Source organism: Myxine glutinosa, chromosome 9 (assembly GCF_964187855.1).
Source record: "Myxine glutinosa chromosome 9, kmMyxGlut1.1, whole genome shotgun sequence".
In the NCBI taxonomy this organism is placed as follows: Eukaryota; Metazoa; Chordata; class Myxini; order Myxiniformes; family Myxinidae; genus Myxine; species Myxine glutinosa.
The window spans coordinates 70,107,142-70,121,823 of NC_136269.1; the positions used below are offsets into that span (position 1 = coordinate 70,107,142).

Below are 14,682 nucleotides of genomic sequence, written 5' to 3' on the forward strand. Positions count from 1 at the left end.
AAATCTTCCCCATCACCCCTCCCCTCCAAATCTTCCCCATCACCCATCCCTTTCAAATCTCCCCCCTTGCCCCCTCCCTCCTAAACTACCTCCTCACCCCTCCCCGCCAAGACGCCCCCTCGCCCCTCCCCTCCTAGACTCCTGCCTCACCCCTCCCCTCCAAATCTCCCCCATATCCCATCCCTTTCAAATCCCTCCCCTTGTCCCTTCCCTCCCAAACTCCCCCCTCACCCCTCCCCTTCAAATCTCCCCACCCTCATTGCTTCTCAATTTCCCCCCGCTCACTCCCCCTCCTCAAAGCGTCCTCCCCGCTTCTTCCCCCTTCAAACTCTCACCTCCATCTCCCCCAACCTTCTGCCTCGCTCTTCCCCCTCCTCAAATAACACCTCATTGTGGCTCACCCAATCACCATCAAACTTTTTGTCCGCCCCATCCTTCCCTTTCTCCGAGCTATTCTGAAATCTCTGACACACCTTCAACAGCTCTCCCTACCTCTTCCACCTCTTCCACATCTTACCCTACCCCTCCTCCCCCCTGTTCTGTATCTGATGCTCCCCCTTCCTCTTCATTAACGGTATGGACCTCAAACATCCGGGGCCTTCGTTCGAACTTAACCGATCTCTCCATACAGGTTGCTTCTGTCAAACCAGACGTGATCTGCTTAACAGAAACTTTCCTCCTTTATGATGTCTCTGATTCCATAGTATCTCTCCCGGGCTACTCCCTCCTCCGGTATGATAGACCTGAACCTCGTCCTGGAGGCGGGGTTGCTATCTTTATCAAAAACTCTCTTCCTCACTCGCCCTGCACTGCACTCTCTCCACCTCACCCCCAGGAATACCTCTGGCTACGGCTTCCCCTTCGCTCCCACCTCTTGTTCATATGTGTGTTGTACCGTCCACCAAACAGTGATGACTCCATCTACATCTCGCTGTCTGATGATATGGACCAACTTCTATCTACTCATCCCAACTCTCTCTTCCTCATATGTGGCGATTTCAACTGTCATCATGCCAGTTGGCTGGGTGTGGGTACCTCTCTCACCAGCCATGGCTCCTCAGCAAAGGACTTCTGCGACTCACTGGGACTGACACAATCTGTCAATTTCCCGACCCGGATCTCAGTCAACGGAACATCTTCTCTTCTGGACTTGGTTATGTCTAACTTCCCTGAAAATGTCTGCTGCTCTTCTTCTGCTCCGATCGGAACATCTGATCATGTCCTTGTTAAAGTGGACATCTCTCTGACCATCCTCAGGGAGCCTGCTCAGCGTCGACGAGTCTGGCATTTCACTCAGGCCAACTGGCACGGTCTTCAAGCAGCCATCAATCATCTGGACTGGTCTCCCATCTCTACCACCTCTGACATCAACTCATCCTGGGAATTCTTCCAAAGTAAATTGCTCTCTCTCATGCACAGATTTATCCCATCTCGTCTTCAGTTGTCATACCCTTCCTCCCGTCCATGGTACACGGAATCTTGTGGTGAGGCTGTTGCCCAGAAACAACTTGCCTTCGTCTCCTGGAAAGCAAATCCAACGGAAGGAAATCTCATTTCCTTCCACAAAGCCCGAAACAAGTGTGTGTCCACCCTCAGGAGAGCCAGGAAACAATATCTCTCCGTTCTCAAGACCGAACTCTCTTATCTGTCTCCCTCTTCCAAATCCTGGTGGCGTCTGGTCAAATCCGTTTCTGGTGTTTGTTCCCCCTCCATCCCCTCCCTTACCTCAAACGGCTACACAGCTGACTCCGCACGTGAAAAAGCTGAATGCCTCAACTCTGTGTTTGCCTCTAAATCTTGTGTCCCAAACCCATCCCTCTCTGTACCCACCATACCCAGTCGTACCCTGCTGCTCCTGGACTCCGTGTCCTTTCCTCCTGACAAGGTGGAAAAGTTTCTGTCAACCCTCGACTCTGATTCTGCAACTGGACCCGACGGCATCAGCCCACGGGTCCTAAAATCCTGCTCTGCTGCTCTATCTCACCCTCTCTCTGTTCTCTTCACCCTCTCTTTTGCTCAAGGTCAACTGCCATCTGCTTGGAAATCAGCCAACATCACCGCTTTGCACAAAAAAGGTGCAAAAACAGATCCTAGCAACTACAGACCAATCAGCCTTCTCCCAATTATCAGCAAAGTCATGGAATCCATCATTGCTTCTGATATGAAATCTTTCCTCTTCTCCAATGGCTTGATCTCTGATCATCAATTTGGTTTCAGACCAGGTCACTCTACTCTGGACATGCTGCTTCTGCTGTCTCAACAATGGATGGAGGTCCTCAATGCCAAACAGGAAATTAGAGCTGTCTCCCTCGACATATCACGTGCCTTCGACACGGTCTGGCACCCCGCTCTGCTCACCAAACTCTCCTCCTTTGGTATCCATGGAAATCTCCACGCATGGCTGGCGGACTTCCTCTCTAGTCGTCGTCAACGTGTGGCCCTGAATGGGTTTCTCTCATCTCCTCTTCCTGTTCAGGCTGGAGTTCCCCAAGGCAGTGTTCTGGGCCCCGTGCTTTTTCTGGTCTTCATCAATGATCTCTCTGACTCTCTCGAAAATCCTCTCTATCTCTTTGCTGATGACTCCACTCTCTGCCGCTCCATTCCTCTTCCCTCAGATCGGCAGTCTGCTGCCTCCTCACTCTCTGAAGACCTGGACAAAATCACAGACTGGTCAAACAAGTGGAACATGTCTTTCAATCCTGACAAATCTCACACTCTTACTATGTCTCTCCGAAAAGATCGACTGGACAACCCTCCCATCTACTTTCTCAACAATCCTCTCCAAGAAGTTCTGTCGCTCAAGATTTTGGGTCTCACTATCTGCCATGATCTTTCTTGGGAAAACCACATTTCCAAGCTGGCCTCCAAAGCCAGTCGCCGACTGGGCATCCTCCGTCGTGCGAAGTCCTTCCTCGGCACACCTGAGCTCCTCACCACATACAAGGCTTTCATCCGCAGCTCAATGGAATACTGTTCTCCCCTATGGGCCGGTGCTCCTGCCTCACACCTAGCTCGGCTTCACGCTGTTGAAACCAAAGCTTTCACAATTATTGGAATCTCCCGCGATGAAGCTATCTCTGAGGGCCTTTCACTCACTCACCGCAGGCAGGTAGGTGGTCTTTCTGTCTTCTACCGACTCCTCTCCGGCCTTGCACCCCCAGCTCTCTCTGTGCTCTGTCCCCCAAATATTCCTACAGGTCGCACAAGATCTGCCAGCAACCCTCTGATGGTTAAACTGCCGAAATCTCGGCTCTCCGCTCACCTTCACTCTTTCATTCCTCTTTTCTCCCGCCTCTGGAACAAACTCCCTCACTCCCTTCAATCCCACTCCTCCCTCCAGGTCTTTAAAACAGCTGTTCACCACCATCTCTTATCTTCCCCCATCCAAAACCTTGATCTTTTCTACCCCCGCTAATTCACCCCAGATCCACCTTGTTTGAAATTCCAACTTCTTTCCTGGAAGTCCTGGCAGTGTCCATATGTTTTATACCTCTCCCACTGCCCCCTTCCCACGCCCCCCCCAAAGCCCTCGCCCTCTCTCAGATCTCTCGATGTCTCCATGTCTCTCGGTCCCTGCTCTCAAATGTTGTGTTTGTGTCCTTCCCCCTCTCTCCCCATCTTGTCTACCGCTCCCTATGTTATATGTTTTATGTGTCGGTTTGTCTTTCTGTGTGATTAATGTTCGCTCTTTCACGAGCCTCGATATTGTATACAAAAAAAAAAAAAAAAAAAAAAAAAAAAAAAAAAAAAAAAAAAAAAAAAAAGGGTAATTCTAAATGGTAATTCTAAAGTGTAATTCTACATGGTAATTCTAAAGAGTAATTCTAAAGTGTAATTCTAAATGGTAATTCTAAATGGTAATTCTAAAGTGTAATTCTAAATGGTAATTCTAAAGTGTAATTCTACATGGTAATTCTAAAGAGTAATTCTAAAGTGTAATTCTAAATGGTAATTCTAAATGGTAATTCTAAAGTGTAATTCTACATGGTAATTCTAAAGGGTAATTCTAAATGGTAATTCTAAATGGTAATTCTAAATGGTAATTCTAAAGGGTAATTCTAAATGGTAATTCTAAATGGTAATTCTAAATGGTAATTCTAAAGAGTAATTCTAAAGTGTAATTCTAAATGGTAATTCTAAATGGTAATTCTAAAGTGTAATTCTACATGGTAATTCTAAAGAGTAATTCTAAAGTGTAATTCTAAATGGTAATTCTAAATGGTAATTCTAAAGTGTAATTCTACATGGTAATTCTAAAGGGTAATTCTAAAGTGTAATTCTACATGGTAATTCTAAAGGGTAATTCTAAATGGTAATTCTAAAGTGTAATTCTAAAGTGTAATTCTAAATGGTAATTCTAAAGAGTAATTCTAAAGTGTAATTCTAAATGGTAATTCTAAAGTGTAATTCTAAATGGTAATTCTAAAGTGTAATTCTAAATGGTAATTCTAAAGTGTAATTCTACATGGTAATTCTAAAGGGTAATTCTAAAGTGTAATTCTAAATGGTAATTCTAAATGGTAATTCTAAAGTGTAATTCTACATGGTAATTCTAAAGGGTAATTCTAAAGTGTAATTCTACATGGTAATTCTAAAGTGTAATTCTACATGGTAATTCTAAAGGGTAATTCTAAAGTGTAATTCTAAATGGTAATTCTAAAGTGTAATTCTAAAGGGTAATTCTAAAGTGTAATTCTACATGGTAATTCTAAATGGTAATTCTAAAGTGTAATTCTAAATGGTAATTCTAAAGTGTAATTCTACATGGTAATTCTAAAGGGTAATTCTAAAGTGTAATTCTAAATGGTAATTCTAAAGTGTAATTCTACATGGTAATTCTAAATGGTAATTCTAAAGGGTAATTCTAAATGGTAATTCTAAAGAATAATTCTAAAGTGTAATTCTAAATGGTAATTCTAAAGGGTAATTCTAAATGGTAATTCTAAAGAATAATTCTAAATGGTAATTCTAAAGGGTAATTCTAAATGGTAATTCTAAAGAATAATTCTAAAGTGTAATTCTAAATGGTAATTCTAAAGAGTAATTCTAAAGTGTAATTCTAAATGGTAATTCTAAAGAGTAATTCTAAAGTGTAATTCTAAAGAGTAATTCTAAAGTGTAATTCTAAATGGTAATTCTAAAGTGTAATTCTACATGGTAATTCTAAAGTGTAATTCTAAATGGTAATTCTAAAGTGTAATTCTACATGGTAATTCTAAAGGGTAATTCTAAAGTGTAATTCTAAAGGGTAATTCTAAAGTGTAATTCTAAATGGTAATTCTACATGGTAATTCTAAAGTGTAATTCTAAAGTGTAATTCTAAAGTGTAATTCTACATGGTAATTCTAAAGTGTAATTCTAAATGGTAATTCTAAAGTGTAATTCTACATGGTAATTCTAAAGGGTAATTCTAAAGTGTAATTCTAAAGAGTAATTCTAAAGTGTAATTCTAAATGGTAATTCTAAAGTGTAATTCTACATGGTAATTCTAAAGGGTAATTCTAAAGTGTAATTCTAAAGGGTAATTCTAAAGTGTAATTCTAAATGGTAATTCTACATGGTAATTCTAAAGGGTAATTCTAAAGTGTAATTCTAAAGTGTAATTCTACATGGTAATTCTAAAGTGTAATTCTAAATGGTAATTCTAAAGTGTAATTCTACATGGTAATTCTAAAGGGTAATTCTAAAGTGTAATTCTAAAGAGTAATTCTAAAGTGTAATTCTAAATGGTAATTCTAAAGTGTAATTCTAAATGGTAATTCTAAAGTGTAATTCTACATGGTAATTCTAAATGGTAATTCTAAAGTGTAATTCTAAATGGTAATTCTAAAGAGTAATTCTAAAGTGTAATTCTAAATGGTAATTCTAAAGTGTAATTCTACATGGTAATTCTAAAGTGTAATTCTAAATGGTAATTCTAAAGTGTAATTCTACATGGTAATTCTAAAGGGTAATTCTAAAGTGTAATTCTAAATGGTAATTCTAAATGGTAATTCTAAAGTGTAATTCTACATGGTAATTCTAAATGGTAATTCTAAAGGGTAATTCTAAATGGTAATTCTAAAGTGTAATTCTACATGGTAATTCTAAAGGGTAATTCTAAAGTGTAATTCTAAATGGTAATTCTAAAGTGTAATTCTACATGGTAATTCTAAAGGGTAATTCTAAAGTGTAATTCTAAATGGTAATTCTAAATGGTAATTCTAAAGTGTAATTCTACATGGTAATTCTAAAGGGTAATTCTAAAGTGTAATTCTAAATGGTAATTCTAAAGTGTAATTCTAAATGGTAATTCTACATGGTAATTCTAAAGTGTAATTCTAAAGTGTAATTCTAAAGGGTAATTCTAAAGTGTAATTCTAAATGGTAATTCTAAATGGTAATTCTAAATGGTAATTCTAAAGTGTAATTCTACATGGTAATTCTAAAGTGTAATTCTAAAGTGTAATTCTAAATGGTAATTCTAAATGGTAATTCTAAAGGGTAATTCTAAATGGTAATTCTAAAGTGTAATTCTAAATGGTAATTCTAAAGTGTAATTCTAAAGGGTAATTCTACATGGTAATTCTAAAGTGTAATTCTAAAGTGTAATTCTAAATGGTAATTCTAAAGTGTAATTCTAAATGGTAATTCTAAAGAGTAATTCTACATGGTAATTCTAAATGGTAATTCTAAAGTGTAATTCTTCATGGTAATTCTAAATGGTAATTCTAAAGTGTAATTCTACATGGTAATTCTAAATGGTAATTCTAAAGTGTAATTCTACATGGTAATTCTAAAGAGTAATTCTAAAGTGTAATTCTAAATGGTAATTCTAAATGGTAATTCTAAAGTGTAATTCTACATGGTAATTCTAAAGGGTAATTCTAAATGGTAATTCTAAAGTGTAATTCTAAATGGTAATTCTAAAGTGTAATTCTAAAGGGTAATTCTAAAGTGTAATTCTAAAGGGTAATTCTAAATGGTAATTCTAAATGGTAATTCTACATGGTAATTCTAAAGTGTAATTCTAAATGGTAATTCTAAAGTGTAATTCTACATGGTAATTCTAAAGAGTAATTCTAAAGTGTAATTCTAAATGGTAATTCTAAAGTGTAATTCTAAAGGGTAATTCTAAATGGTAATTCTAAATGGTAATTCTACATGGTAATTCTAAAGTGTAATTCTAAATGGTAATTCTAAAGTGTAATTCTACATGGTAATTCTAAAGAGTAATTCTAAAGTGTAATTCTAAATGGTAATTCTAAATGGTAATTCTAAAGTGTAATTCTACATGGTAATTCTAAAGGGTAATTCTAAAGTGTAATTCTAAATGGTAATTCTAAATGGTAATTCTAAAGTGTAATTCTACATGGTAATTCTAAATGGTAATTCTAAAGTGTAATTCTACATGGTAATTCTAAAGAGTAATTCTAAATGGTAATTCTAAAGTGTAATTCTACATGGTAATTCTAAATGGTAATTCTAAAGTGTAATTCTACATGGTAATTCTAAATGGTAATTCTAAAGGGTAATTCTAAAGTGTAATTCTACATGGTAATTCTAAAGAGTAATTCTAAATGGTAATTCTAAAGTGTAATTCTACATGGTAATTCTAAATGGTAATTCTAAAGTGTAATTCTACATGGTAATTCTAAATGGTAATTCTAAAGTGTAATTCTACATGGTAATTCTAAATGGTAATTCTAAAGGGTAATTCTAAAGTGTAATTCTAAATGGTAATTCTAAAGTGTAATTCTAAATGGTAATTCTAAATGGTAATTCTAAAGAGTAATTCTAAAGTGTAATTCTAAATGGTAATTCTAAATGGTAATTCTAAAGTGTAATTCTACATGGTAATTCTAAAGAGTAATTCTAAAGTGTAATTCTAAATGGTAATTCTAAATGGTAATTCTAAAGTGTAATTCTACATGGTAATTCTAAAGGGTAATTCTAAAGTGTAATTCTAAATGGTAATTCTAAATGGTAATTCTAAATGGTAATTCTAAATGGTAATTCTAAAGTGTAATTCTACATGGTAATTCTAAAGGGTAATTCTAAATGGTAATTCTAAAGAATAATTCTAAAGTGTAATTCTAAATGGTAATTCTAAAGTGTAATTCTAAATGGTAATTCTAAAGAGTAATTCTAAAGTGTAATTCTAAATGGTAATTCTAAAGTGTAATTCTAAATGGTAATTCTAAAGAGTAATTCTAAAGTGTAATTCTAAAGAGTAATTCTAAAGTGTAATTCTAAATGGTAATTCTAAAGTGTAATTCTACATGGTAATTCTAAAGTGTAATTCTAAATGGTAATTCTAAAGTGTAATTCTACATGGTAATTCTAAAGGGTAATTCTAAAGTGTAATTCTAAATGGTAATTCTAAATGGTAATTCTAAAGTGTAATTCTACATGGTAATTCTAAATGGTAATTCTAAAGGGTAATTCTACATGGTAATTCTAAATGGTAATTCTAAATGGTAATTCTAAAGGGTAATTCTAAAGTGTAATTCTACATGGTAATTCTAAATGGTAATTCTACATGGTAATTCTAAAGTGTAATTCTACATGGTAATTCTAATTGGTAATTCTAAAGGGTAATTCTACATGGTAATTCTAAATGGTAATTCTAAATGGTAATTCTAAATGGTAATTCTAAATGGTAATTCTAAAGTGTAATTCTACATGGTAATTCTAAAGTGTAATTCTAAATGGTAATTCTAAAGTGTAATTCTACATGGTAATTCTAAAGGGTAATTCTAAAGTGTAATTCTAAATGGTAATTCTAAATGGTAATTCTAAAGTGTAATTCTACATGGTAATTCTAAATGGTAATTCTACATGGTAATTCTAAATGGTAATTCTAAAGGGTAATTCTACATGGTAATTCTAAAGGGTAATTCTAAATGGTAATTCTAAAGGGTAATTCTACATGGTAATTCTAAATGGTAATTCTAAAGTGTAATTCTACATGGTAATTCTAAAGGGTAATTCTAAAGTGTAATTCTAAATGGTAATTCTAAAGTGTAATTCTACATGGTAATTCTAAAGGATAATTCTAAAGTGTAATTCTAAATGGTAATTCTAAATGGTAATTCTAAAGTGTAATTCTACATGGTAATTCTAAAGGGTAATTCTAAAGTGTAATTCTAAATGGTAATTCTAAAGTGTAATTCTAAATGGTAATTCTACATGGTAATTCTAAAGTGTAATTCTAAAGTGTAATTCTAAAGGGTAATTCTAAAGTGTAATTCTAAATGGTAATTCTAAATGGTAATTCTAAATGGTAATTCTAAAGTGTAATTCTACATGGTAATTCTAAAGTGTAATTCTAAAGGGTAATTCTAAATGGTAATTCTAAATGGTAATTCTAAAGTGTAATTCTAAATGGTAATTCTAAATGGTAATTCTAAAGTGTAATTCTACATGGTAATTCTAAAGGGTAATTCTAAATGGTAATTCTAAAGTGTAATTCTAAATGGTAATTCTAAAGTGTAATTCTAAAGGGTAATTCTACATGGTAATTCTAAATGGTAATTCTAAAGAGTAGTTCTACATGGTAATTCTAAATGGTAATTCTAAAGTGTAATTCTTCATGGTAATTCTAAATGGTAATTCTAAAGTGTAATTCTACATGGTAATTCTAAATGGTAATTCTAAAGTGTAATTCTACATGGTAATTCTAAATGGTAATTCTAAAGAGTAATTCTAAAGTGTAATTCTAAATGGTAATTCTAAATGGTAATTCTAAAGTGTAATTCTACATGGTAATTCTAAAGGGTAATTCTAAATGGTAATTCTAAAGTGTAATTCTAAATGGTAATTCTAAAGTGTAATTCTAAAGGGTAATTCTAAATGGTAATTCTAAAGAGTAATTCTAAAGAGTAATTCTAAAGTGTAATTCTAAATGGTAATTCTAAATGGTAATTCTAAAGTGTAATTCTACATGGTAATTCTAAAGGGTAATTCTAAAGGGTAATTCTAAAGCAGCAGTCGGCAACCTTAGGTACGCGTGCCACCATTGGCACGCGGCAGCGTAATCATTGGCACACTGGCAAAAGCAGTGCCCTCTCCGCTGGATGCCAAATCACCGCTTGAACAGCCATTGGCTGTTGCGCGTGTTGCACTATAACAGTATTCCGGTGTGATGGTGCAGGGTGATGAGGTAGATGGATCAGAACAGAGTCGCCATTCCAATTCCAAATTCTTTTACTGGAATAATAATCAAAGGTGCACAACATGAGATGCCGGCCTGGTGCATTCAAACACAATATTCGCGGCAACCGGATGTGATGTAAGAGCAGTGGTGTTGTTCACAGCAGATGGTCCGAGGCTGCATCTCCACTCATTATTATTATTCGGACTGGTTTCTGAGTTTTAATATTAATCTCATCATTATTCTGAATTGTATAATAATCGCAGATATAAAACAGGAGATGCAGGCTTGGTGCCCTCCGATATGCCGTTCGTGGCAACTTGAGGTGGTGTAAGAGCGACTGTGCAGTTAACACCCGGTGGTCGGCGGTTGCATCTCCACTCTTTGTTATCATTCAGGCTGCCTTCTGCGTTTTAATATTAATCTCGTCATTATTTTGAGTTTTTTTTATGGGGTGGTAGTAATGAAAATGGGGCTAGTAGTTTTTCTCTTAACACGCGGCCTGTCTTATTTAGTTTGATTGGCGGTACGGCCTCCCGCTCACATTTCCCACAGGAATTGCAGTGAAGCGGTTCAGGTTCGGTAGATGATGGCAACCCCGCTAGCTAAGAAAGCTGAAGTAAAGGTTCGGGCATTCCAGCCCTCATGGACAGAAGAGTGGGGTTTTGTTTTTCAGAAGGACCGGGCTGTGTGTACTTTATGTTTTGAAAATGTTTGTAGAACGTCGAGTGTAAAGCGCCATTTTGAGACGAAGCACGAGAAAACTTTCAAAGATCAGGCAGACAAGGCAGAATCCATCAAACGTGCCGTGTCCAGGTACGGGAAGCAAGCCAACACCCTCAAAATCTTTGCCATTGCTAAAAACCATGCGACTGAAGCAAACTATCGCATTGCTCATTGTATTGCGAAACGCGGAAAGCCATTCACGGATGGCGAGTATATTAAGGAGGCTTTTCTCTGTCGCTCAGAGGTTCTGTTTGAAGGCTTACCAAACAGAGACAATCAAATCAAGAATAAAAGATATTCCCATGTCAGCTAGAAGTGTTGAGCGACGCATCGAAGAAATGGCAGAAAATGTCAGCGCGCAGCAAATAGCTGGGTTAAAAGATGCTGTGGTATTTAGCATTGCACTTGACGAGAGCGTGGACGTGAATGACATACCACGTTTGGCAGTCATGGCAAGATACTGTGATTGGACCGTAAGAGAGGAACTCTGCTGCTTAAAGCCAATGTCTGACACAACAAAAGGTGAGGACATAGCCAAGATGTTTATGGAACATTTTGAGGAGCGAGGGATTGACATCAGGAAGATTTTTGCAGTGACAACAGATGGTACCCCCGTCATGTTCGGGAAACAGAGGGGAGCTGTCCGATTAATTGACGAAAAAGTCGGTCACCCCATCATGAAACTCCACTGCATAATACACCAAGAAAGCCTCCGTGCAAAGATGTCAAATTCAGATCTTAATGAGGTTATGGCTACGGTAGTAAAGGTTATCAACTTCATCGTCAAGCGGTCTGCTCTGACACACCGACAGTTCCAGTCCCTGCTCGAGGAAATGGACTGCACATACATAGATATCCCTCTCCACTCAGCGGTTAGGTGGCGAAGCTGCGGAAAAGTTTTGGAGCGGTTTGTCATTTGCTTTGATGCCATCAAGGCCTTCCTGGCTGAAAAGGGCCAAAACTACCCAGAACTCGAGGACGAGAAGTGGGTTGTGAAACTTATGTTTCTCACGGATATTACGGGACACCCCAACGAGCTCAATCTCCGACTGCAAGGTGCAGGGCAAACTGTTTTGGACATGTTCAACACATGGACGGCTTTTGTCGGCAAGCTAGCAATCTTTTCAAGCGATGTTGCTACCTCCACTTTCCGCTACTTCAGACACGTAAGGGAGCTGTCCTCGCAGCACAGCATCAGCACCGCTGAAATATGCAAATACATGAGCGAGCTTGAGTCGGAGTTCACAACACGATTTGGGGACTTTCAGAAGTATGGACCCATGTTCTCTTTCTTGATCAAGCCAGACAGCTTTGATGGACACGAATTGGATTTATCTCTGATAGACTGGTTGGATACACAGGACATGGAAATGCAGCTGATTGAGCTGAAGAGTTCAACACTGTGGGTGACTAAGTTTGCAGAGCTACGGAAACGACTAGAAACCACGGCAGTGCAAGATCACGGAACCTGCATCTTCACCTGCTGGACATCTGTGCCGGAGAAGTTCAGCTGTCTCCGGAACGTTGCACTGGCTTTGCTGTCAGTCTTCGGGTCAACGTACCTCTGTGAGCAGATATTCTCACACATGAAGAACGTGCTCAGCCCCTCCCGCAGTCGTTTGACAACCGGCAACTCCGAAGCATGTGTGCAACTTAAAGTGACCAACTACAACCCCCAGATAATGGAGCTCAGCAAAGGAAAGCAGGGCCAGGGATCACACTGACTGGTAGGCATCTGTTTATTTGTGGTACTGTTACATATTTATGTGAATTACTATTCAGGTCTTTGCTTATCAATGTGTAGTCGATTAAGGGTTGTTGTGGTTGGAGGGTCAGGAGCCCTTCTGGGAAAAGAGACCGGAAACGGAAGAAGAAAGACACGAGGTGAAGAGAAGCGACGAGGATTCTTCTTCTTCCTCGCCCCGCTCCGACGAAAGGTGGGATCGATCTTGAGCCGCGTGGAAAAGCGGCGTTCCCAAGCCCGTCTGGCGAGAGGAGTTACCGGGACGTGTACCTACCCGGTGGACACGTCAAGTTGCCGTGGGGCCGTGCACCGACCCAGCGTCTGCCACCGTTCGCGGCACCGTCTACAAAGACGCGTACGGGTCGCACGTTGGGGCCTAACACGCGTTGCAAGCGGCGTGTGGCTTTTGCTTGCTTTACAGTACCCGCTTCGCGTGGCCACGAGGGGCTGCAGCCGTGGTTCCCGGTACGATACATGCCCGGTGGAAACACGTCCACCCGGGGTTCGTTCAACCGCCCGAGTGCGGCGAAGCCGACCATCATCTTGGTCAGGAGGGGCCCAGAGACATTGTGAGGGACAGAGACCAAAGGGGGTCGTGAGTACAAAAGGGGACACACATATATAAGATGGCCATCTTAATCATCTAGGGGATTGATTGTGGATTGTGAATTGTTGATGGTGGATTGCTCGGGGAAAATATCCTTGATTGTAGCATTGAAATTGTATGGTAACATTACCCTTGAAATATATCATTGAAACTCAGTTTTCTCTTGGGTGGAATTCATATGGATTGCGTGGCGAAAGCGCATATATGATACAACTTTCTGGCGAAGTTCCTCTCACGGTCCGGGGGTCACCGAGACCAGGTAGTCACCGAGGGGACCACGTAACAGTACACATGAGTTTGTATATGTAGCTGTTTGTCCATCTCTTTTTTTCCAACTCAGATGTGGATGTTTTCATGAGGATGGCAGCATTCATGTATAGTACTGGTATTACTGTTTGATACAGTTTATTCTCCCTTTTTGACATTTGTTCCCAATGCAATACTTTGTAAATGAGATACTGAAAGCAGTGTTTTGAAATGGGGTCCGTGAATATAATTTGTAACATCATGGGGGACAAATTTTACAATGATAAATTGATCATTACAATGTCCTGATTATGAGATAAATGTTTCTTTAAAATGTTGTTGCTATGCATGTGGCCTACATGGAATGGATGTTGTTGCTATGCATGTAGCCTATATGGATGGAATAAAATTCCATGTCTGTTGGAAATATTTTTTGGATGTGGTGTCATAATTAAAGTTAATGTTAAACTTAATGTTGATATGGCACACTAATTAACAAGAACATTTTAAACTGGCACTTCATGTCAAAAAGGTTGCTGACCCCTGGTCTAGAGGGTACTTCTGAAGGGTGATTCTAAAGTGTAATTCTAAAGGGTAATTCTGAAGGGTAATTCTGAAGGGTAATTCTAAAGTGTAATTCTAAAGCGTAATTCTAAAGGGTAATTCTAAAGGGTAATTCTGAAGGGTAATTCTAAAGGGTAATTCTAAAGGGTAATTCTGAAGGGTAATTCTGAAGGGTAATTCTAAAGGGTAATTCTAAAGGGTAATTCTACATGGTAATTCTGAAGAGTAATTCTACATGGTAATTCTAAAGGGTAATTCCAAAGTGTAATTCTACATGGTAATTCTAAAGTGTAATTCTACATGGTAATTCTGAAGGGTAATAATAAAGGGTAATTCTAAAGTGTAATTCTACATGGTAATTCTAAAGTGTAATTCTACATGGTAATTCTAAAGGGTAATTCTAAAGTGTAATTCTACATGGTAATTCTGAAGGGTAATAATAAAGGGTAATTCTAAAGTGTAATTCTAAAGTGTAATTCTAAAGTGTAATTCTGAGGGGTAATTCTAAAGGGTAATTCTAAAGGGTAATTCTAAAGTGTAATTCCAAAGTGTAATTATAAAGGGTAATTCTAAAGTGTAATTCTAAAGTGTAATTCTGAGGGGTAATTCTAAAGGGTAATTCTAAAGGGTAATTCTAAATGGTAATTCTAAAGTGTAATT

The 14,682-nt window shown here is 38.0% G+C and overlaps 1 protein-coding gene across 1 annotated transcript; it reads left to right on the plus strand.

The window, feature by feature from the left end:
• Positions 1-11,199: 11,199 nt before the first annotated feature.
• On the plus strand, positions 11,200-12,585 carry LOC144893722 (general transcription factor II-I repeat domain-containing protein 2-like). Its single transcript, XM_078785100.1, has one exon. The coding sequence runs from the start codon at positions 11,200-11,202 to the stop codon at positions 12,583-12,585; it is 1,386 nt and encodes a 461-aa protein (XP_078641226.1).
• The last annotated feature ends 2,097 nt before the right edge of the window (positions 12,586-14,682 follow it).

Excerpts from the sequence above, each read along its gene's own strand:
- LOC144893722 (XM_078785100.1), top strand. The coding sequence starts at position 11,200 with ATGGCAGAAAATGTCAGCGCGCAGCAAATAGCTGGGTTAAAAGATGCT.